Genomic DNA, 24,128 nt, shown 5'->3' on the forward strand with positions numbered 1-24,128 from the left:
AAGGAGGTTTACGTGGTTGATAATGTGGATCTTTGAAATCTAAGGAAAAATGATAAAAGCACGAGAAAGAGTAACACTTTAGAGACAGTCAACATTTACAATATCTTCATTTATTGTAAAATGCGTGAGTTTTTTTTTCCACGCCACATCGAAACAGTACATTCTATAAGTGCAACTCATATGCAATATCATGTAGTGCATTTGACCTAATGAATTGCCAACCTATTTGATTAAAAGGGTGGAATACTGGCTGTTAGTCCGAGCACATATAAATTTGCTCAAAAAACGAACCTAGTTTAAATGTAACTAATGTACGGATCTATTTTTTTTTTTAAAGAGTACAACCATAAAATTTCAAGTCACAAAATCCAGTGTTAACACATACACAAATAATTCAGTATCCTTTATGGTCGGCGTGGTCTCTATGACTACAGTTAATAAAAGGCGAGAACACGTGTGCAGGTCAGGTGATTAAACAGGAAATAGTTGGTTTTCATCTCGAAATCCTTATGAATAATACTTTGGGGGAAGGAGAAGACATAGGGGACAGTATATGAATGGGGGCTGAGTTGAACGATCTAACGAAATCCTGTTTGTGTTTTTGAAGATGTTTTTCGTCACGTAAATCGCAGGAATCTTAAAAAACCAGGGCTGCCTGCCCCAAACCTCCATGGAGCATAAAAAAAATAACTAGGAAGTGAAAGCTAGCATAGCCTATGACTGATTGTGAAAGTCGAGGACGCAGGTGATTTGTAAATGAAGAGAATTTGATTCTTGCTGATTTATTAGCAGAGGTTAAAGACGCGCTGATCAGTCATAAAAGAAACAGAGCAAATGGAACTCAACCCATCTGATTTAAAACCGAAGGGAGGTAAGACGTCTAACCTGTAAGTCATGTACATATTAAAATTAAATCGACGAAAAGCAAATTCCTTCGATTGTCTTTTGTACGACTTTTCCGTGCAAATAGATTTATTATTTTGTGGATACGTGCTAAAATACTATTCAAGCATTAATTTGTGTCTTAAACGAAGTACTTCACTAGGTAACGTCTTCTTGAGATTCTCTAGAAATAAGATGGCCTATTTCGTGTGCTGAATTTTAAAACATGTGATGATTTTTGTCGATGACAGTATTATAGTTAATAATGTGAATGAGCGTTTCCGAATTTTAATATGTATCAGTATATTCGTCATGCTAGGATTTGGCTTATTCGGTGTAAAGTAGACATTTTATCAGAACCTATAAAGAATCTAAAACCGTATGACGGGCTAATTGGGGAGAAGAATGAAGAATCTCACTGTTGGTCACACTTTTTCTGTTAGATGGGTTAATATCGGCCCTCCAAAAGAATCCCAGTTATTGGTATAATAACGAAGGTATTTCTTGTCGATTGAGCACGTCTTCTTTTACTTTTCAAACGCACGGAAGGACCACACCAAATACCGACTCTATCTTTAAAGTTATCTTTTAAGTAAATACCATCTGTCGGGTTTTTGATCCACGGAAAAGCTTACTTTTGCTGGATTAAGAACCTTTTCGTTCTCAAAATGACAATTGGTGCTGCCACTATTTCGCAGAATACCGGCTATATTGCACAATATGCCGACTTCTTGCTTGTTAAAAAATACAGTTAGATCTTAACTTCTTTGTGTTTGAACATTTTAGACACTGAGGTGAAGTATACCGAATACCTGACAGTTATACAAATATGCTGCTTTTACAGAGTATAATTTTAAGATAGTAATTCTCAAACTGGCCGTTTACTACGCAAACTGAACTATTCTACCGACGCAATAACTATGCTATATAAATGCATATTTTCTTTAACATGAGTCGGTGTTTTCAAACTAAAATAAATCTGTAAATCTGAAATAAAGCTTTCAATAATAAGGTAGAGCATCTGTATCAGTTGCTAATTACCTAACGCATTGTTCCACCCTTAATCCTGTGTAGGTGTTATATAAAAAAAATAAATATAATAGAAAAAAAATAGAAGAAATTGCACAAATATTGCATTGGAAGTCTGAATATGCGTAGTATGGAGTTTTCATTTGATCTTTGTTAGCTAAATGGAACCAGCTTAACAGGTCCAGACGAGCTTACACACGCTCCACATCAAAGGCAGCGTCCTGTATGTATTTATAATACATATGCAGCCAGATGTGAAGCTGCTGTATTATAGATATGTAGCACACTTTCTTGACAGTGGTGGTGGAACAAACCTACCAAAGGTGAGAAAACCAGTGTCTTTTATAATGAACTTATTTCTGTACTGGTGCAATCCTGTTCCTCTCAATAGAGACTGCCACGTTGATTGGTGAACTGAAACCAGTTCACCCTCAACTCCTGGATGGAAGAGCAGGTTGTGAGACCTGGAGTGTGGAATTCTCCCCAGATGGCTCTTACTTTGCTTGGTCACTGGGTCATGGAATCGTGAAGCTTCTTCTCTGGCCAATAGAACAGATCTCTGATGTGGGGTATGTGCTTGTAAAGTACTGTGACAACATCCAGCCATTTTCTAGCTGCTCATTCCAAAACAAGGTCCCAGGGAAGCCAAAAGCCTATCCCGACAGGCAACAGCTGTAAGGTTTCAACACCTTGGATGAGATTCCTGTCCTGTCCATTACAGGGCACACACGGACACAGACACACTCACACCAGGGCCAGGTAAACTATACTATGTCTTTGGATTGTGGGAGGAAACCAAAGCAGAGAGAACATGCATACTCCATGCAGAAGGACACCAGGTCCGAAATTGAACCAGACGTCCCAGCACTGCTAGGTAGCAATAGTAACCACTGCACCTCTGTGCCTGCTGTTGCCACAACAACTGGGATGAATTTAAAAAAGTATTAGGTTTCCAAGTTTTTAAATGGGGACGCATTCTTGTCTAGAAGTAGTTTTAAAGTTTGAAACCTCTTCAGAATTTTCCAAGAGCTAATAATTGGATTGTTGTATCCCCCCCCCCCCCTTTTAACAACACAGGCTTCAGAGGAGTACAGCTTGCAAAAACCACATCTGTAATGCAGCCAGGAAGAGCCATGTTAAGAAAGAGAAGACTTTAGACTGTGGACAGACTGTGTGGAGTTTGGCATTTGGACCGCGCTTATCGAAACAAGCAGAAAATCAGAGAGATGATGCGAAGGCTGGACCATCTAGTGGTCTGTCATCAAGCTTGCTCCTTGCCACAGGTCTTAATAATGGAATTATTAAGGTCTGGGAGGTTAAAACAGGTAACGCAACAAGAATCATATTAGACCCTAAAGACAATTAATGTGAAAACATCTTAGGTCTCGCATCTAAGCCCCTGAAAAGTGCATGAGTAAATCTGACAATCAGGTGAAGTGATTCTTAGTACAGAATCTCAGTTAAGGCCCATCCCGTGAAACCGATGTAAAGATTAACATAGTTTATCAATGAATCAGGACAGTTATAGTATGTTAAGGAACAAGTAATAGATTTGTTCCATGCTGGGGAAAAAATAAATTCTACATTACATTGAAAATACCATAGAGCCAATGTTGCATTTCTCCATCAAAAATGAATTATACAGGGCCGTCTATTATATGTTTCAATATTACGGCCGTGGAGCCTTCTTCAGGTGTCACCAGCTACCCACCTGAACTGTTATAGTATGGTGTCTGATAATGTAAAACAGTTCAGTGCAACAGCATGAAAACATTTTTTAGATTGATGTCATTCTTATCCAGTCCTGGAGAAGCTTATAAAATGTGCTGTATTGTTCAGCAAATTTTGAAAACTGCATTGTAAAAAAGTATTGTGAAAACTGTGCACCATGGAGCAATGGATCATGCTACACCATTTTCCTTGAAAGAAATCTCCATGTCCACTAAAGACTGCAAGGCCAGCCTCATTGGAACAAGGATAGCAACCCCTTGTATGTCAACAGGAATGTATTCCAGTGGTCCATTTGTGTGCTAAATTTCATAGCTCCACTCTCTTGGTTTGGTGATAGTTTGGTGACTTCTACCTATATACACAACCAGCTGTTACAAATGCAGTGTGATTTATGCTGTTCGTAATTATACTGTTTTTTATCAAGGTCACCTTCTTTTTAACCTAACTGAACACCGGGATGTGGTGAGAGATTTGACCTTTGCTCCCAATGGAGGGCTGATTCTTGTTTCTGGTTCACGAGATAAGACACTGCGCATCTGGGACTTAACCAAAGACCGTATGTCAATATGTCTTCATTCACTAATGGAATATTTGTCTCAGACTGTTCTATACATGGGATTTTCAGAGTCGCAACGCCGACGCCCAACAATGTTAATTTTGTAGCATTGCTTTGTTCTAAGCCTTCTTTAAGCTTTGAAACCCTTAAACAACGAGAGGGGATTTGGTTTCTGTCGGTAGCACAGCTCGTTTCAGTTAAATCATGTGGCTTGAGAAAAATTTCTCGTTCACAGCCAGAGAGAGAGAGGCATTTCTTCCATGCACTTCATCTAAGCTACTTAGCACCCAAAATATTGTAAATCAGGTGCTAGAGTGGAATTTTTACATCTACTCCAAAACAAGTGCTAATTGCTCCGCTTGAAAAGTTAGAGCAACATGATATCCAATTGGGCACTAGAGGAAACGCATTGATTTTACCTGGGGAGTGATTAGTTAGGGCTATCCTTGCGAGAGTACTGCACTCAGATTTATTCAGTATATTGCTCAGGTGCATAAATGGGATCAAATTTTTACCCTTTTAAGAAAAACGTGTCAGCTGGTTTAATACATATTATAATCTACCGTATGCGATTGATTGATTTGGAGTTTAGAGCATCTGGGAAATGTCAGTTTTCACAGTTGCCTCCCTTCCTACAGGTAAAAAGGCACATGTGCTGACTGGCCATGGAAATTGGGTGTATAGCTGTTGCATCTCACCTGACTGCAGTATAATTGCTTCTGTTTGTGGACACAACCAAGTGAGTGATTCCCATCCTTTTTGAAAGTTTTTATTCAAAGATATAATTTAAAAAAAATTCCCAAAGATTCTTGGAAATTGCATTTTTGACAAACGTTTTCTACAACAATCAGCAAAAAATATTTATTTTCAGGGCATGGTTAGTTTTCTTTAATGGTGTCTTATTTCATCTATGTTAACCTTTTAGACTTTAAGGTTTTGCTTCCTGAATTAATAAAAGCCTGTTCTGGCTTTTCCCACAAGGTATACTTATGGAGCCTGCGATCATACACCTTCATCCGATACCTGGAGGGCAAGCACTGTCTCATTTCATGTGACTTCTCACCAGACGGAGCTCTGCTGATTACAGCCGCCTTCTCCAAGGAGTTAATACTGTGGGATCCCTACACTGGGGAGGCACTGAGGAAGCTGAGGTAAAAACTCCTATTTCAGCTAAGGACTTTTCTTTAAATGTCTCTTAAATATGAAACATTCTGTTTTTAAATAGGAAAATCATTGTTAATTGTTTAAAACATGAGAGGTGGGCAGTACTTCCACTAATGTATTTTATTTCCTTTATTTACTGTGTCAAAAGTGGATGTAATACTGTAAATGTATATATGTTGCAGTGCAAAAGACTGCAAATAGGGGATATACTGTAGTACATATTAAATGAATATAAAAAAATGTAACCAAGCCTCATTTAACCTTTTTTATAACTTTATTATAAATATGCAGGTCTTTCAGGACCAACTGTTAGCTTAAAATAATTTTTTTCACTAATAGATGGCCATGGACTTGCTTCTGCATAAAGCAGAGACATCAGAGACCTTTGAATTGTGTGTGTATATTATTTTACGTAATACTTATCTTCATTTGCTTGCTCAATAAGCTCAGCCTCTTCTTTCCCATCTGACTTGAAAGTGTTGGTAATACCATAGTGCTTTGTTGTTTGATGATTTTCAAACAAAATGTATGTGAATGTCTGTACATGAGTCCTTTAATTCAGCTTCAAGAAAAACTAAAGGCAACACTAAGCAAGTTGAAAGTGGAAGAGTTTTTCAAGCTACCCAAAACACTTCCATCTTCCCTATATGTGTCTCAGTCTTAATTAAACACTTGACATTGTTAGATAACCAAAGGGTAAAAGAAGAAAAAAAGCTTAATCCAGTTTGTGAACATGGAGGGAAAATAAGTAAAGAAATGGAAGCAGCATTGTTGTCATTTTTTTTTGCAGTCATTGCTTCTCTCCGGAGTATTTTCCTGCTCCTCCTGACGTATCGATGAGAGCTGTGCGCTTCTCACCTGAAGGCTTGTACTTTGCCTCAGTTGCTGAGGACAGGTGAGGAATTAAGTGTCTGAGGTAAATTCAGTCCAGAAACAAAACAATTGAAAAGTAATTGAAAGTAATTAAAGTCTAACCACATTTGCCAAAGAGCTACTGAAAATATTGGTAGTGCTGTAATGGCATTTGGCAGAAAAGCATTCCATGATGGAAACCAAACCCTGAACTAAAATAGCAGCTTCTGGTGGACCTCCCTATATTTCCAAAACATGACTCATGACCATTCCATGTTGTTTTTTCCCAGTTAAATTCATTTATGGTATATCCATTGGAATTTTCTCCCAAATGTCTAAAACTGTGAAGTGTCAGATGCTGGTAACACTGTAAATAGGAAGTAAGATCCTTAAATCGTATTTACTTAAAGTAAACAATTACTTCATTTAATTACTTAAAGTAATTAATTTCAAAGTTTTTTTTATTTGAAAACTGCAGTTGCTTTTCAACACTGGCGTCATGGTTAATACGACAGTTTCCTTATTTGTGACCTACACACTAGCAATTTGGGTGTTTTAATTGTCTTCCAGGGCTGTGCGGATCTGGGCTCTGGGAATTGACAGTCCAGTAATGGAAAACTGTTACACTGGCGTCCATGTTTCCAATGGGCTGTGCTGCGCATTCCACCCACAAGGTGGCGTTGTCGCAACAGGGTAAATCATACAACTCATGAGTGTCACTAGCGAGTCTGATGGGTATTGGGACATGTAATAACCTGTCCTCTAAATACAGCTGACAGGCTGAGCAGGGGCGCTTGACCAATGTGTTCTGTTTGCAGGACAAGAGATGGTTATGTTCAGTTCTGGAGCACACCAAGGATTGTGCCAAGCCTTCGCCACCTGAGTCGCGTATCCCTTCGGCATTCTGTGTCCACGTACCAGGTGATGGCTCTTCCCATTCCCAACAAAATGAAGGACTTCCTCACGTACAGAACCCTGGCAAGGTGCCTTGAAAGTAGTGAACTGCATCACTTGCAGGATGTTGTATCCTTGAATTAACGGGACTGGGTTTCTTTTAAATTTAAAAATTTAGATATTTCCAACGTCCAGTCGATTATGTAATTTTAGATTATATTTTGAGAGATTTATTAATTTAACTTTACATTATTTTTGTATGAACTAATATATGCCAAATCAAATTTTCATTTTTCTTGGTCAATCAGGAGATTTTCTTTCAGAAGAAAGTTCTGATGGGTTGGGCAATACTCCAGATAGGCATCTCAAAAATTGTTTTTGAGGCCAAGACCATCTAAATCCACTGGAAAGGCATAAGTGATAAGCATTAAAAGCGAACAAACACTGGTTTTAATTGAGTAATTTAACACAAATCTTTATATGCTAAAAGTGCTTAATTGGTTAATATCTGAACTTGCATAAAACATTTATGCCTTTGATATGAGTAACCTAAGCTGAAAACAGAAAACACTATTTAAATTTGGGATTTGCTCAATGTTATTCAGTCAGACATTAAAGTCAGTTCTAGAATAATAAAACAGGGTTGTTTTCAAGCCTTTATTTTCAAAGGTTGTGATACTTTATTTTTTTTGTAATTTATGGTATTCATATGTATATGATTTTATAAATGTATATATCTCAATTGCTCTACTTTCATTCTGTAGTGCTTAGATTTAAACTAATAATTCTTAATGTGTGAGTTTACATTTCTAAAGTCAAGCATACTTGTTTTTGCACATCTGTGACTAGGAAGACTCTTAATGTGCAAATATAATGCTGTCTCTTGTAGTAAATGTATCTTTTCTTCAGTCAGTTGTAATTATTGTTTTTTTTTACAGTATCAAGATTTATTGTAGATGTTTAAAACTATACTTTTAATGGTGACTAAAATTAAAGGTTTCCCCCATTTAAGAATAACTTTGTATTTTATGTGGTTTGGAGTACTACACTCTAATTGTCTCCTGTACAAGGGCTTTTGGTCTAAAAGAGTAATAGAATAAAATAGAAATAAGTCTATTCAGAAAAACTAAAATAACCTGAAAAACAACATGATGTCAAATGTCTATTAGGTTTTGTCAAATCCCAAATTACTTACATTTTAGAAGCCCAAGAATACAGAACACAGCATCAGTCATGTATTCTGTATTTCTGAGTCTAGTAAAAACATTAAGTAAACATAGAATGAAGTCATTTTATTACAAAAACATTTTGCTTACACAGTGAAAACATTTCATGTTTCTGAAGTATTTTTCTACATTTAGCACTGAACAAAACAGAATTCTATTTGGGTTAAAGATACAGGATTATTTAAGAACTTTCTCTGTAAAGAAAAAATCTGACTTTCAGGATTAATCATTTAGACAACCCCCATATTAAGCTGCTTTAAAGTAATATCTTATTCAATAGTTCCATCTTCAAATTTCCTCCATGTAACACCTGGGTAAAATAAGGTCATGGCTCCAAACACTTTTTCCTGCATAAAATTGGCATGGAAGACTTTATTCCTTGACATCTCTTGTTCCCCCATTACTCCTTATCTTTTACTTGCACTTCATTAAAAAGGGAAAAGGCACGGGAAGGGGTGTCAGGCATCACTAACCACAAGATCTCGGGCTGCTTGGAAAGCCGCGATCATAGAGCTCAGCTGAATCTTCTCATTTGTCCCGGAAGCCACCCTGTACCTGAAACAGACACGAACACACAACTAACATAAACCATGATGGACATTGTTTCAATCCCTTCTTCGAGACCCAAGCAGTTCTGTGCTAAGAATTAAGACAGCTGCCGAAGAAACAGATCGTTCACAGCAGAACCCACCAGAGTGTACGTTAAGAATTTACTGTTAAGAGCGCCGCTCAATTGGACTCAACAAAAACAAAGCGACGCATGCTGAAGCCCACCCTCTCTCCCCCTAGCAGAAGCCAAGCCTTGAACTCTGTAAACCTCTCTGAGGCTCATCGAACACTCAGCTCGAAGGGGACGCCCATTGAGAGTTTTACATGCCCGTGGTTAGCAGCCAGCAGAAAGCCGACACTTGAAAAGTCAGAACAAAACCTTGAACCGCGAGGAAAAAAAACACGGAGGTGGCCAAGTTCTGTGATGGGGTTGTAAAAAAACCGAAGACGTCTGACCACAAAATCGTAATTAAGAGTGAAACTAGGTAAAAGCTTGCATTCAAAAATACTATGTGCTAAACCGTGTTACGGGATACAAAGAATGACCCATTTAGAAGAAATCTGAAAAAGTAGCTGCACTGTACCATACCATTTCAAGCTGCAACTAAAAAGCACATCTCCACAACCCTGTTTGCATTTCCCTCAATACCAATACTGAGTTTTCTTCTAGCTGAATTACTGCCCTGCTGTGACAACTTATACAGTATTTAAACACGCCTCTGACAGGAAGAGAGAAATATTAACATTTGATAGAGGAATTTCGTAAAAGAAAAGGTTACTAGGTTTGTTGGAAGGGGACAGAGAAAACCTCTGGGACATATCAGCATAACTCAAAGCCCTTTACTTTAAATGCTGTTATGTGCCTCATAGTCACTGACAGTATTAATTTCCTGTAGTTGTCCAACATTATTCTATTCTATCCTACACAAGTCTATATTACATTTAAGGACATTCGATTTTGTAGAGAAAAATGTAGAGAATCTCTCCATAGAATGACTGATGATTGCCAACTGGATGAGATCAAAATAAAAGTAAATGAGACTAGGTCTATTTACTTAGTGGCTACAAATGAAAGAAGGCAACAACAGTGTAATAAATAGGCTCACAAAAAATATTTTTAATTACTGCATTACAAATAGCCATGCTGTAGCCAAACTGAATTTGGTTTTCACAACCCATTAAAAATTGAGTATAACCATTTATTCCTTTAAGAGCAGTTTGACAATGTGGAGTGCCTTGCTTAAAATTTACTATGCACTCTGTTACAAAACAGTTGTTTCCGTGGATTAATGTGACTAAAAAAAAACCTTAAGTACTGAATTACTATAACAGGAAATTGCTGTCTGCCCCCAGCAGATCACCAGTACTCTTTTATCTTAAGATTTTGTGCTGTGAAAAATACAGCCTGCTCAAATAAGAAACATCACCCTTAACAGTCACTACTAAATGGGTTACATTCAGTTACATTTCTATTCCATGTAACATGAAAAATTGAGGCAGGTTGCCTTCTTTACATAAGTACAAGGTCAAAAAACCCTCCTGCTACTGTCACGGGTTTAATTCTCCATGTGATAAAGGTGCCTTCCCTCCTGCACAAACCCAAATCCCATTTCCAATGTACCAGAGGTCTCCTGGAGGGTCCCAGGGCCACTGTATGTGCAGCAGTCAAAGTCTTAAACCAGTCGTGACTGTAGAACCTTGAGAAGCTGGTCCAGTCGGTCCAGTTAAGCCAGTAACCAGCAGGTTTATCACGTAAGGAGTGGACTTGGAATGATAAAACTCACAGATACACCTGCACTCCAGGACCAGCCAGCCCGGCAATGCATCAGATACAGCAACTGAAAAACTTATTAGCACATAATGCTGGAACTAATGGAACTAGGGACTCTTTCCGTTTAAGAAAAAAACCATCTCAAAAGTACGTCAACTGTTTAATGTCAGGAAATTTACTCTCCAACAAGAGATTATCACTAGTCTTGCACTGCACCTACGTCTGACTACTTCCTTTATCCTGTCCTGAAAGGTTACTTAAAAAGCGGCCAGTTTCACAACAAAGTGGGAGACGAATGCTTACAGAAGGATTATCTCCAATAGCCATCTGGTGATCTTTTATTGTAACATAGACCTTGTTCTTTCCAAAATCATTTTTTTCCGTTTCTGTTTAAATGCGAAATGACAATCTGACAGGGTTAACGAAAGCACACTTCTGGTAGACCTTTCTCCTAATTTCGAACTTCAAATAAAAAGAATATATAACAGTGTAACCCAACTTGCATTACCAGAGAGGTTTAAATTGAGCTTTAATTAATGGTTTTATTCATTTAAATTAATACAATTTTAGAAAAAAATCCTGCATACATGTGTATTCATCTTTAAATATGCATACTACACAGACATGGAATTTCAGCCTTAATATGTCTATACTGTACAGTTGTAGAAATGGAACCAGTAAATAAGTCTTTAAAAAAAATACCACATGTAGTTTTCCCCACTTAAAATTTACTTTAAACATGTAGATAAAAAAACTGCACTTACTCGATATCTGCTAATTTGATGAGCAAGCCCATTCTAATGTTGGGAGGAAAGTCAACTAGGGGGAAAACAAAGATATGAATACTGTTAGTTCATTAGAAGTAAAAACAAGAAAGCTAATATTTATTTCACCAATTTACAACACCATGAAACAAATATCTGTAATAAACAAAACAAAATTCCAGTACGTGCTTATTACTGTAAAATAATGGTTTGGGGTTTGTCCATTGAAAAGAACCTCCAGTGCACCTGTTGTTTACCAAGAGCCTGCTACATTTGGAAGAGAAAGAGAAAAAAATAAAAATAAGTTTACCAAAGGGGTTCCATGGAGCCTGTGATAACAATACCAATTAGGAGCATTTTTTAAAACAGACGTTCGGTAAGGTCTGGTAGGTACTTTCAACAGGAGGTGCATTAAAAGTCATTCCAAACCTTAAACACCTTCCAAAAAGCGGTCAAGACAGCTCTCTTAAATGTCTGCTTCAAACGCTCTAAACAGGAAACCTCAGGATATTATCTGCAAGCTGTTTTTCCTGTGCAGTTGTAAGTGCACCCAGCTGCTAAAATGAGGAGTTAAACTGAATTAGGTTGATAAGAGCTCAGAGACAGACCACTACAGGTGTTATCTTTTGTCTAATGGGAATCTCTGTAGGTTACAAAATGCTTCCATGTCTTCCCAGATGATATTTTACTAGTCCTATCTCAAATCTCTTCTTGCTTTGTGTATGGATAAATCTAAATATAGGGTCCCTGTGTAATTCTACCAGTAAAGATGCTTACACTAAGCACATTTGGAGCCGTACGGTTCGGATGTTCACTGCTCTGAGCATGGGTCATGTCACCGGCCAGCTGAGCCCAGAATTCTGCAGGTAGCAGAACACGATTACGGGAGAGTGGACATCACTCAGGGCCTGCTGACTGACACACAGGGCCTCCACTCATTCAACATCAACTCTCAGGCACTGCTGTACTTGCAGTGACAAAAACTGAATGGCCCAGACAACTGGGCATGTTAGACGGATGTGTCTACAGGTCCCCTCTTCGCTCCATGAGTACAGTAGTTGTTAACTATGAGCTGACATTTAACACAACTTGTGTAGGTATATGATAAATTATTATTATTTTTTTAATCCTGAACACAGCTCTTGATCGTGATTCATCAGCTGTACCAAGTTCTCCAGTGGGCTGTGCTTTGGCACTCTGCGTATCTTCTCTTGTGTTGGAGCTCTATCAGTGTCCCCAGTCAGAGGACACTTCCCATCACAGAGAGAACGCAGAGATTCATCAAGCACTTTTTACACTGAGGTAGACCACAGGTGTTCTACGACAAGACACAGCACAAAATAGCTTGCATACCTATGGTAGCATGTGAAATCTTTTTTTCTTTGGCTTCAAACTGGAAAGTTTAATTTAGGCGACATTTTAAGAAGTTGCAAGTCAGTCTCACAATGTATTTTAAATAGGAACAGCTCTCTGGAGACTCGAAAGTCACAGGAGTACCTTTTTGTGTTTTTTTCTCGCCGCTTATACCCACTTTGTTAGGTGTTCTTGTTAATCACTGAAGAAATCGTTTTTGGTTTGTACTCCTCACTGTGCCTGGCCAGGTCTAGTAACTGAACTTGAGAAGAATTAACTACTTTCATGCCAATTACATTTCTTCTACATTTTTAAACACCATAGCAATGGTACTTTGAATTAAGAGCGCAACAGGATTAGTTTAATATGCAACAAATACATTTCTCCAAAACCTTGTGTGATTGTACCAAGTAAAGAACACTGTGGTCATAATTAGACCAAACAGTAAAGTGGTGCTTGTGTCTTTCAGTGAAAGGTGACATCAGGCTTCCCATAGGTTCAAGCCATCAGGGTGGTCCTTAATCTTTTTTATTAAGGAGGAGTCTTAACTGTCCGCAGGAAACATAGCCAAAATAAAACTAGTTATATCCTAGCTTAATTCCCCTTTTCACGTTTCGTAATTGTAATGCAAACTAATATAATGCAAGAATATTAATAATATATCCTTACAGTACACTGGTTAAGAAAGTGCAGAAAATTACAAACAATCCCAAACACAACATATTTTCCACATCTGGTAGTTACAAAGCATACAGCTGCTTCTCTGTGCAAAGTGTTTCACTGCTAGACTCCGTGCTAATTAGGTTTCCAAGCTATATTGAAACTTGGCAGATCAACAACCAGAGCGGTTACAGATTTGCGCCTCACTTATTTTTACACCCACACTGGGTAATCAACTGCTTGGTGCAACACGGCCCAGCAATGCAATTTAAATTAGAGAAAGGTGATTCTGAATGGACCAGAATGGCCAGCAGATACCACCCCTTTATTTACTAATCTGGTGTCTGTTCTCTGCAGATGACAAATGGCTGCTGTTTGTAAACTGGTTAACAAAGTTACTGCACGTTCAGATGTGGTGGGCGGACCATATCCGTGACCGCCCAAGGACAAAAACTGCAACACAGGTCTCCAGCCTGAACCAAGATGAACCAAGATGGCTGACTGACCACCGGTTTCTTTTCCGAATTCAAACTGCCTCCGTCTCGTTAGAACCAGTTTTTCCACATGTCAACAATGACCAGCTCCCCTTCAAATATGCACCTCTCAAGCTGCTGCAATATTTTTTTTATGTTTACCTGACGAATCATGAGCCACTGGTTAGAACTGATCAAGGCACAGGATGGATTTCAAATACTGCTTAAATGGACTTAAAATATCATGCAATAGTCCTATATTAACAAATATGGCTGCCGGATTGCCATTACACTTTTTTTTGTGATACTGTAAACTTAATCTTTAGACTGCTCATGGTCAAATACAGTGTAAATGTGTGATACTCAAAATTAGCAAGTACCATCCTAGGCACTAGACAGGTGACTAATATAGACACCAAACTGCCTATTGATTTACTGCAGTATTTCATAGGAAGGACATTTGTTGGTGTATCATGACTTCCATGTTGATTGTCACAATTCTTTTTTCACTACTAACCTCATTACTGCAACATAATTTCACCCACTGGTTTACTGCACAGTACTTCATTACAAAAGACCCTGCTTGGAAGTGGTCAAAACATTTATGCCATTAATAGTTCATTTTATTTTGCCTATTGCTAAGACTTTTAATTTTTTCCACTATTTTATCCTTGTGGTTTACTTTTTAATGGTGGTGGATTTAAAAAAAAAGTAATCTAGCTGCAGGTACAAAGATCTTTTGCCTTATTAAATTTTCTAACGGCCACCTGAAACAACAAGTGCCTAACCAGTTGGAAATTAAAAAATTAAGGGAGACATAAAAGTAAAAGGATAAAAGAAACATTTCATAATTATTGCAGACATGGCTTTAAGCATTATGTGTGTTTAAAGTCCTGGAAAAACCCAAAGAAAAACACTTCTTAAACTATCTACAAAACAAAATCTTACAAGGTACTAGCCGAGATATAAAAAAGATCACATAAAAATACGACACTGTAACTATCTACAACATGATAAAGATTCCCAAACAAATCCTTTTTCCCCAACTCAGCTGTTCAGTGGAAATGCTATGCTCTCTAAAGCTTCTAAATGGCTCCTCCTACAATAGGAACATCCTGTTGTCATGGAAACCGCAAAGAGTCTCCAGGGAAACCAGTGCAAGAAAACATCCAGCATCACCATGCAGATGGTGTCAAATTCAGGCCTAGGTCTCAACTGGGTATTACACTGCGGTCTGCTTTAACACAACTATCAGCTGCATTGTGCTGAATGTACCCTGGAGGCTTGATTTTTTTTTACTTAAATATCTTGCTGCCCTGTAGGCTTTGGTTAAGGAAGAGCAAGAACAACATTTAAATATTTCTTAAATATACTGTATACAGTTTGAAACAAATACAGCTGTTTTAGTGGGAGCAAAAGAATAATCCTATGTTACTGCAGGGTTTTTTCTTAAACCCACTGAATAAAACCCCTAACAACATTATTTTGTTAACCTCAGTCCATGTCAAAAACAAGGTAAAAATATAGCCAGGAACCTAAAGGCCTGCAAAATGTGGAAATATTGCATCAAGCACCATGGCATTACAGCTGAAAATAACCCCATATGGTTCCGTTCCACTGGAAAAAGCTATAGTTAGTTATAGTTGGCCAGTTTTAATCAAACACATTTTTCTATAATTCACTTTTCAGGAGCTTCCATAATTCACGTCATTGAGTGAGGAAAGTGTAATGTATAGTAGGAAGACTGACAGCCATGAAGTCTGAATTATGAACATCTACCAAGATCTGACTTACCTCTATGTATCAAAAGGTGGATCTCTGTCAGGATATCATGCAGGGCCAACCCCTTGAGTGTTTTAAGGCCCATGATCTCTTTGATCCGCAGATAAGGAACATAACTGTCATTTTAGAATATACACAAACTAATACAAGGCAAAAAAAGAAAATATTCTTAATGTTAGATGTTAATTTATGTATACTGTCATTATATACAGTGCAAACTGCTAAGATATGCTAATACTGGTACCTTCACTTAAACAATTACTGTAAATGTACACACAATATCAGGAAGGCATTAAACCTCTACGCATGAACTCAACTCTAAAAAGCAAGACATCAGCACTTCCTCATGGCATACATGATGTGCCATTTAAATTCAAAGGTATAGCCATTGTGAACTACCAGGGGCTCGCTACTTGCTTGATTTTGAAGCCCAGTGAGGGACTAACACTGCACTTTACCGAGACAGACACCCCCTCTGTGGGTCACGAAGTTAGAAAAATAGATGTTATTATCCTCCCAGAAAACATTCAGGACTGGATTAAGTCAAAACTCTGATCCACATGCCAACTACAAATTCCAAACCTAATACTTAAATCAAGGAGCCTCTGGCCAAAACGAAACCACCACAAATACCAAGTTTGGAATTTGTGACCTGATTTAATCTGGCTCTCTGACAATAAAGTACTGTATTTAGAAACAAAGTTCTATGCAATATGTTGCTATAACACAAGAGTAAAGTTATGCATCTATCAGCTAGCACACGTCTCTCATACTGCAGAAAGTGCTCTAGAACAAGAAGTGAAAAGATACGTTTGTACGCTGTGGTAAAGTCCTTATTGAGGGACCAGTCTAGGATGTTGGCAATGTCTGACTTCAGCGGGTGACCAGTACAGGTGTAGACTGTTTCTTCAGTTACCTTCGGATAGGCCATACTGGTGCTCTGTTTGAAAACACATTCAGAAAAGGTCTTTAGCAAAAAGAGTAATAAACACAAATGTGTGCCTTTTGACAACAGACTTGAATACTCAACCTGTAAGATGTTTAAAGATCGCCTCATGTCTCCTGTAGATAACGTCACAATAGCTTTCAGTCCATCGGGTGTTATGTCAACTCTGAAATGAACATGATTAAAAAACATCACTGCTTTAGGCTGCTAAGGAGGATTAATAAGGGCATGACATGGAATTATGGACTTATTTACACCATTAACTCCACAGAAGATGGCTGGCCTGAAGTCTCACAAAAATATTTCCCACAAGATGAGCTCAGTGTTGTAAAAGGGCACGTGGTGAACACAAGCATGCTCCGCTATTGTACTCACTTCTCCTGCTGGATGACATACTCCAGTCTGGGGACCATCTGCTCCTGAGAAAGTGGGCCGAAACGGAACCGGGTGCATCGAGACTGCAGAGCAGGGATGATCTTGGACAAGTAATTACAAATCAAACAAAACCGCGTGTTTTCCGTGAACTTCTCAATCACTGCCAGGGGACAGACAGACAGAAAGAAAGAAAAGAATTGACCTGCAGCTTAACAAAACAAAACTCACAATACACTTAGAATATGCCAGCATTGTTTTCTCATGACAAGGTAAGGCTATCTTTGGAAGTGAGATCATTATTTGTTATGCTGTTGGCTGGTACCATAGACTGCAGAAATTACTCCAAGTCCTTGGACATTTGGCGCACAGTGTGAAGGATAGCAAAACAGATGGCTACCTCTTCTCAAAGCGTTCTGGGCATCCTGGGTCATAGCGTCTGCTTCATCCAAAATAACCAACTTAAACCCTTTCCTAAAAAGTGATAACACAGAACAGACATTTAGAGATGTTTTTCTTTCATACAAGAGGTTTACTACAGTTCTGAATGTGACAAAAGACTGTAACTGAACAGTATGTTTAGTTGCACTGTTTATACTGCTACAATAGGTACCCATATATAGTGCACAGGCTGATGCCAAATACTATCACATTCTTACTTTCCCATATTATAAAACAATTTTAAGGCAGAGCAATTGTATCTATTCAGAACATATGCCTTGTCACTTCAAGCATCTTCAAAATTTGAAGCACCATCCCAAATCCTGCCTATGAGTTGTATGTCAGCTGGAATGAGAACATTCCTGTGGTTTTCAAAGGCCTATACAAAACAATGATAGCATTTTACAGTGTTAGACAATGGTAAAACTTCAAAACAAATCTGACCTGTACAAATGCTCTTCTTTTCAGAAATGGGATTGTGCACTCACTTTTGTCGTACACTATTAATAATTAATGAAACACACTACATGTAACTGACAAAATAAATAACAGGCTTCTCACTTAAAGATGGTTCTAGTGCTGGAAAAACTCAGAATGGGTCCTCGGACAACATCAATGCCTCTGTCATCAGAAGCATTCAGCTAAACAAAAATAAGGAAACTTGTAAGTTCATGGCTTCCGACACTAGGTTTGTAACACCATATAATCACACAAAGCATTCCTTTATATACTATATGTTATAACACATTGATACTACCAATCTGATATTGTACTGCTCATTCATTTGTAGCGGTGGTTCGAACTAAAGGTTCTGCAGGTCTTAGAGGCAGCCATAAATTATCAATGAGCAGAGCACATGGTTGCTCCACTTAAGTCATTCAGAGCTCAGCTAACAAAAACACAAAAATCAGAAGACTCTACGGGACAATCAGCATGATGGACACCACAGCTCTAGAGCATATAGGTCTGGTTAAATAGACAAGGTATGTTTAAGCAATAATTGCAACAATGAGACAGCTACAGCCAATGAACACTGACTTTCAGATACCATGTTCTGCATAGAGACTGCTAGGTTTGACTGTCCAATGTTTTGTGCAGTGAGTGGCTCAAGTACCTCTAAGACCATGGAACTGAATTCTTTATCCTTATAGAGCTGTTTGGCACAGGCCAGGATGGTGGAGGTCTTTCCTGTCCCTGGAGGGCCGTAGAAGAGGAGATGTGGCAGCCGATCTTCACTAATAAATTTCTGGACTAAAAAAAAAAAAAGATAACCTGGAGCAAATGCCTTAGAAAAACAGAAACCGTAAAACACTGAAATTTCTAAAACCATCTCTCTAATGGTTTACTTAATACCTAACTGTAGTTTCTATCAATGTCATGAATTTAATAGGTGAAATGAAGAGGCCACTGAACCCACAGGTTGTCAACATTTACATCCAGTACAGCAGTAGGGAATAAATAGTATGCTATACCTAAAGGTGAGGCTTTTCAAAAACCTGAGCTCAACATGGGAAAAAATATGAAAAGTTAGGAGGCAGATGACCTGTCGCAGTGCCTATTTGTCAACACAAACCACAACAGAAATAGCTCATGAAGTTCAACACCAGCTGAAGGATGCAGATATCTGGAAGTGTAGAATAAAACGTTATAAAACGGTAATTCAAATCACAGCGTTGATGATAAGGGGAGCAAAAACACACATACTTGTACTGAGGATGTCCTGATGGGATATCAGATCGTCTAGGGTCTGTGGCCTGTATTTCTCAACCCTGAAAGACAACAATCGTGAGCCCTGCAATAGCAACCTGCACATCAACAGAAACATTTTTACCTTCCGTTGAATTTTTACCTTCTAGTAACAAACACAGACTTGCGGATCGGCATCAACGGTATGTGGCCGGCATGGCTGTACTGTGTGTCAGGAACTCGAACACTAGACTTCCCATTAAAACTGACCTGACAGCTGACCGGCAATATGCAGTGTCGACTATAGCATGTGATGTAACGCACAATTGGAAGTTATGTCTACACTAATTTTACACTGCATCGTCGCTATTTTAATTAGGTCTTTATTCTCCATCGAAACCAGGCATGGAAAGCAAGAAGAAAGAATAATGAATCTGTATAATTATCTGATTTCACAGTAGGGCATGAGTAATTGGTGCGATACAATGCCGTGATTAAGTACCAAAAGTGCAGTTCTCGACTTCGTACACTCAAAAGAAGGGATTCTCCAAATTATCTGATGTGACTGACAATCGTACATTTTTGGATTGTGATCGCTATATGTGTTCAGCATTTTTTTAAACACAGAACCAGTAACGAACACAATGATCAGGCAAGGTAAATTAGCTCAACTAGGTGGACTTACCATGGTAAGTTTCTTGACTGTAACGGCGTCTTACTGGTTGAAGCCATATTTTAAAATAAATGTTATATAACTAATACTGAACACATTAACCCTATATTTCATACATTCCCTGCAGTTGGCGCGCTTTACTACGTAAATTTGTTTATACACGCCTTTCTGGCTGCTGGACAAAGTGCTTTACGGCAATACATTGTCCAGTCAGATCCGGACTTTGAGACGAAGAGGCGGCGCTCACTCTAATGGAAAGTGTTGGTAACCTAGCAATTGTAACGTAAAATGGTTGTCGGCGCCGAGTTAGACGACAGCGTCGTACTAAGGTTTTTTTCTGTCTGTTGCTCTTCCAGAGTACTATAAAGATATTTCTTTAAATTGTTTAAAGAACACTCTTTATTTTTGCAACATTACATTGTCTAGTTATAAAAATGACAAATCATCCTAGAAATGTTGTGCATCCAAAAATGGGTGATTATAAAATAAAAATAAATAGCACAGCTTGTTATGGAAGCGTTAACGTGCATGCGTTAAGCAGAAAGGATTTAATCATAAAACCAACAATATCCTCAGAAGAAGTCAAAATCCGTCCTACCAGATTAATTACAGAAAACTCGTGCGAGGCAAATCCCCCACCGATAATAATAAAATCGTATTTTTGATCCCTTTTCCACATCTCTTTGTTTCTAAAGAGTAAGTAAAGGCTTTTGACACAACCCCCTCCCCTAAACCCAACCCGCCCCTGTAGTTAATTTCTCCACTTATTCCTCAGTGCAACATAACTGAATATAGTTAGAATTTTACAGTGGCTTTGCTTAATGACCTTGACTACATAGTGCTTTGTTTAATTTAATACACGGCTTCAGATTAAAATGTTAATACAATATTTTATCTATTTTTTATTTTAAAATTGTATTTTATATTAACCACTGAATAATAATAAAAAAAGAGATTAAGTACCTTGCTGCTTTGTAAGACAATGCCTCACAAAAAGGTTCTTAGGTTCTGAGATGAGCTATTCTACTTTATCTTTTTCTGAGGGGGGATTGTCTCAGTTGTACATTCATAATAAGTGTGGTTTCGCCTCACTCTGCAGGTGACAGTGATAAAATGTCAAAAGAATTTATAGCAGGAATAAAGCTCCCTCATTTGGAGTGACATGTTTATTTTGTGTCCCAAAATGTTTATTCCTCCTATCTTTCAAATACGAACTGTCGCACTGTGTCCACTGAAAAGAGAATAATACTGCACCTGTCCTAAACTGTGTTCTGTAGCCTCAATCACACAAGTTTGGCATCTGTTCTACAAAAAAACACAAATGATCTATTAACATAAAACACTGATAGTAAGGAGGAGGGGAGAATAATCTTAACACAGCTGGGAATGACAAAAGCAGGCTCATTTTGGGTGAAAAAAACAATGTATCATTTTTATTCATTTATCCAGAACAACTTGCATTTGTACAGGTAGACATTTTACTGAAGCTTCTCCCCAATCCATTTTCTAACCACTCCTTCCAATTCAGGATCGTGAGGGATGACAAGCACTGGACAGGACACCAGTTTTCCAAAAAGCCAATTAACCTACCAGTATGTTTTTGGACAGTAGGAGGAAACCCACACGAACCCAGGGCCCTAGCACTGCACTGTGCCAGTATGCAGCAGAAATACGTAACTCAAAGGTGCAATGGAAATACTCCTGGGATATGAACCTACAAGACTCCAGTTATGAATCCTAAACACTACTCCTCACTGCTGCACAATGGAATGCCAACACACAACATTACATACTCTATGCTTATTTGTTTTCTTAAAATAAGACATTTTCCTAGGGTTAACACTGTTTATATACGATTTTGTCTTTGTAGCCAATACTTGTATCACATTCTCTATTTTCCCTGTAGTTTTACCAGTATTTGTTTCACTCTCATAACATTTCATGTACATATAGAAGTGAATCATTTTGAAGTTCATCAAAATAAACGTGACACCTAGTTTTTCAATCTAATCAACAGAACCACATTCACAGAACAAAAACTCAAGTCCAATCAGTTCTGTAGCCATAATGAGGTCAATATCAATTACCACTGTAGTATGAAGTGATGTTTAATTACTATTATTTTCCAAGACGTAATGACAGCGTGGAGAGATGCCACTTCACGCTTTGTAAATGCGTCCAAATTAATTTTGATCTAGACTATCTAGCTAAATATGTTGCTACAGTATGTATTAAGCCGCCACAATATATTTAAATTCTTAATGGCAAATCGATATAACTTCCACACTAACATTTCAAATATATCACCGTAGGTATTCAGCAGGATGTGTTATGTCAAAACATCTAAAAGCGAGCAAACAATATTTTAAAACAAGAAACTTCACTGGATATACAGTAGGTGGAAAAGCAGGATTAAAAAAAAAACACCGGATTGATTACATTAATAAGGTTGCGTGCAAATGAACTTGACGTCTCTCCTCGGAGACAGAAGTATGTGCCAATAAAACTATTCTTGTCCACAAAAAAAATCACTTGACAACTACAGTAAATTTAGCTCAAAGGTTGGAGAGTTGAAACAGTGAGCTCACTGCGATGAGGGAAGCCTTATATCTCGCGAGAACCCCGCTCCTCTCCAAGCTCGCTCGGTGCTGCTGCCTCTGTCGCCTTTGCTGCTATTGCTGTGGATTTGATTGACAGGCAACATGTCGGTGTGGAAGCAGAGAGCCGGGATGCAGCTGTTGGCACGAGAGACAGAGAGCACCTGCACACAGTGCTTACACCAATAATATTAAAACGCCGTCTCGTCTCTGTCCATTGTGCAATGCTGAGCTAAATACTTACTCTTACTTATTTAAGCGTCCAAATACTCCATGGAGCCAGCTGAAGCAGACGCTCTGTTTTAAATGTATTTCTCCTGAATTTCTGTTATATTGTGTCTGACTGAGCCCTCAACATCAGTACCGCTGCCTACCTGAACTGCTCTGATGAAACCAAGCAGTTCCACTTCGGCAGGAGATAAAAAAGGAAGACTACAATGGAGTCGCCGTCAAAATAATATCTTTTTAAACAACAGCAACAACAAAAAACCATTTTGATTAATAAAATTAGTTGAATTTAATTTATTTCGGATTTAATTTATTTGGGAGTTCTTACTGCATTTTTTAATCATTGGTGGGATTTTTTTTCTCCCATCCGATTCTTTTGTAATTCAGACAAAATAAAACCAGAGTTAGACAAGGGGATCCGTGCTCGCAAACTATGGATGAGGAAAATATGACAAAAAGCGAAGAGCATCATTTGAGTTTGCAAAAAGCCTTGCAGCAGTGCGAACTGGTGCAAAATATGATAGACATCAGCATCTCCAGTTTGGAGGGGCTGAGGACCAAATGTGCCACATCCAACGACTTGACACAAAAAGAAATAAGAACCCTGGAGGTAAGCTTGAAATTAACTCGTGTTTTCATTATTATTGCAACCAAATTCGTGCGCATTGAAGACAGGAGGTGCTTCTGCTTATTCATTTCTTCATTTGCTGTTTTTCCCAGTAAAATAGTTCAGTGGATGGCTTTTAAAATCCCGGTTTTCGCCCTTTTGTGCCGATATTTGTTTATTTATCTGGGTTGGCGTGCAGTGTAATAAATTAAGAAGCTGCAGTCAGCCGATATGAGCTTGCGCATTCTGCAGGTGGTGGAGAAAGGTGGATCGAGCGTTTTATTTCTAAGCAGATTTTCTCTGCAAAACGCTGAGGCCTGAATTGTTTCTAAGCATTTTGCAACACAGTCGACCGCATTACCTCGGCTGTACAGTACGATCTGTGGCAGCGATCCCAGTACAGCGACGCTTTTTTTTTTCATTTGTAATTCTTTTGAAAGGTTTGATTTTTTTTTAAATGGTCGTTGACCCATTTGTAGCAAATGAGAGGGAATCCTAACAAAAACCCAGCGTTGCGTAATAGATGTGGCTACTGGTCGTGTGTGTTTATAATTTTGAAGCTGTGTGTTTCGTGAAAGCTTTGTAAATATTAAAGGAGTGATGCATTCATATTACACATGTTCTTGTCTGTTATTTAAACCTGCGATTCCCTAATGGCCACGTCTGTAGGCGGGGAATTTTAAAACATTCACAGGATTGAAGCGGGGTCGTGTGTCTCTGTACTTGGAGTGCATTTGTTTTACCACAGCTGGACAAAAATGAGGAAAAAAAACATTCTTGTATTTTTTAAAAACGCAACAGATATTTTAATGATCAATACAATGTGAAATATTTCTTAATGTTTTTAGTTTTTTTACCGACCCCCTCTTGTTCTCTTGTACGCAAGATACAG

At 38.2% G+C, this 24,128-nt stretch overlaps 3 protein-coding genes across 9 annotated transcripts in view; 2 read left to right on the top strand and 1 right to left on the bottom strand.

Moving 5' to 3' along the window:
• Positions 1 to 457: 457 nt before the first annotated feature.
• Positions 458 to 8,125, top strand: wsb2 (WD repeat and SOCS box containing 2). 3 transcript variants are annotated; one of them, XM_088617837.1, is made up of 9 exons: positions 458 to 871; positions 2,303 to 2,480; positions 2,989 to 3,236; positions 4,067 to 4,198; positions 4,837 to 4,937; positions 5,180 to 5,349; positions 6,153 to 6,257; positions 6,785 to 6,907; positions 7,033 to 8,125. In XM_088617837.1, the coding sequence occupies exons 1-9, from the start codon at positions 835 to 837 to the stop codon at positions 7,250 to 7,252; spliced, it is 1,314 nt and encodes a 437-aa protein (XP_088473963.1). In that variant the 5' UTR covers positions 458 to 834; the 3' UTR covers positions 7,253 to 8,125. The 3 variants fall into 3 exon arrangements, with proteins under 3 accessions (XP_088473963.1, XP_088473965.1, XP_088473964.1); XM_088617839.1 differs by lacking the exon at positions 2,303 to 2,480 and having other exon boundaries at positions 458 to 887; XM_088617838.1 differs by lacking the exon at positions 458 to 871 and having other exon boundaries at positions 2,459 to 2,670.
• Positions 8,126 to 8,385: 260 nt separating this feature from the next.
• Positions 8,386 to 20,001, bottom strand: rfc5 (replication factor C (activator 1) 5). Its single transcript, XM_088617840.1, has 11 exons — positions 19,817 to 20,001; positions 19,150 to 19,214; positions 18,560 to 18,696; positions 18,007 to 18,086; positions 17,405 to 17,478; positions 17,008 to 17,167; positions 16,717 to 16,798; positions 16,497 to 16,626; positions 15,699 to 15,776; positions 11,419 to 11,473; positions 8,386 to 8,889 (listed from the first exon to the last, which is right to left on the bottom strand). Exons 1-11 carry the CDS (start codon positions 19,861 to 19,863, stop codon positions 8,793 to 8,795), a joined length of 1,005 nt encoding a protein of 334 aa, XP_088473966.1. The 5' UTR covers positions 19,864 to 20,001; the 3' UTR covers positions 8,386 to 8,792.
• A 2,432-nt stretch (positions 20,002 to 22,433) lies between these two features.
• The window catches only part of ksr2 (kinase suppressor of ras 2), a 99,906-nt gene continuing 98,211 nt past the window's right edge, over positions 22,434 to 24,128 (top strand). For 3 of the 5 annotated variants that reach the window (XM_088618482.1, XM_088618483.1, XM_088618486.1), the window contains exon 1: positions 22,434 to 23,239. In XM_088618482.1, the coding sequence (XP_088474608.1) occupies positions 23,063 to 23,239 (177 nt within the window). In that variant the 5' untranslated portion in view covers positions 22,434 to 23,062. The remainder of the gene's footprint in view (positions 23,240 to 24,128) is intronic. The other 2 variants (XM_088618481.1, XM_088618485.1) reach the window with 1 other exon arrangement.

The sequence above is a fragment of the Lepisosteus platostomus genome, chromosome 24 (genome assembly GCF_059453375.1).
Source record: "Lepisosteus platostomus isolate fLepPlt1 chromosome 24, fLepPlt1.hap1, whole genome shotgun sequence".
Taxonomy (NCBI): Eukaryota; Metazoa; Chordata; class Actinopteri; order Semionotiformes; family Lepisosteidae; genus Lepisosteus; species Lepisosteus platostomus.

Coding starts and splice junctions, on each gene's coding strand:
- wsb2 (XM_088617837.1), top strand. CDS start 835: ATGGAACTCAACCCATCTGATTTAAAACCGAAGGGAG. Junction 2,481..2,988: donor GAACAGATCTCTGATGTGGG/GTATGTGCTTGT, acceptor TTAACAACACAG/GCTTCAGAGGAGTACAGCTT. Junction 3,237..4,066: donor GGTCTGGGAGGTTAAAACAG/GTAACGCAACAA, acceptor TTTTTTATCAAG/GTCACCTTCTTTTTAACCTA.
- rfc5 (XM_088617840.1), bottom strand. CDS start 19,863: ATGGCTTCAACCAGTAAGACGCCGTTACAGTCAAGAAACTTACCATG. Junction 18,087..18,559: donor TCAGTTCCATGGTCTTAGAG/GTACTTGAGCCA, acceptor ATTTTTGTTTAG/CTGAATGCTTCTGATGACAG. Junction 11,474..15,698: donor CCACCTTTTGATACATAGAG/GTAAGTCAGATC, acceptor TTTTCCCCCTAG/TTGACTTTCCTCCCAACATT.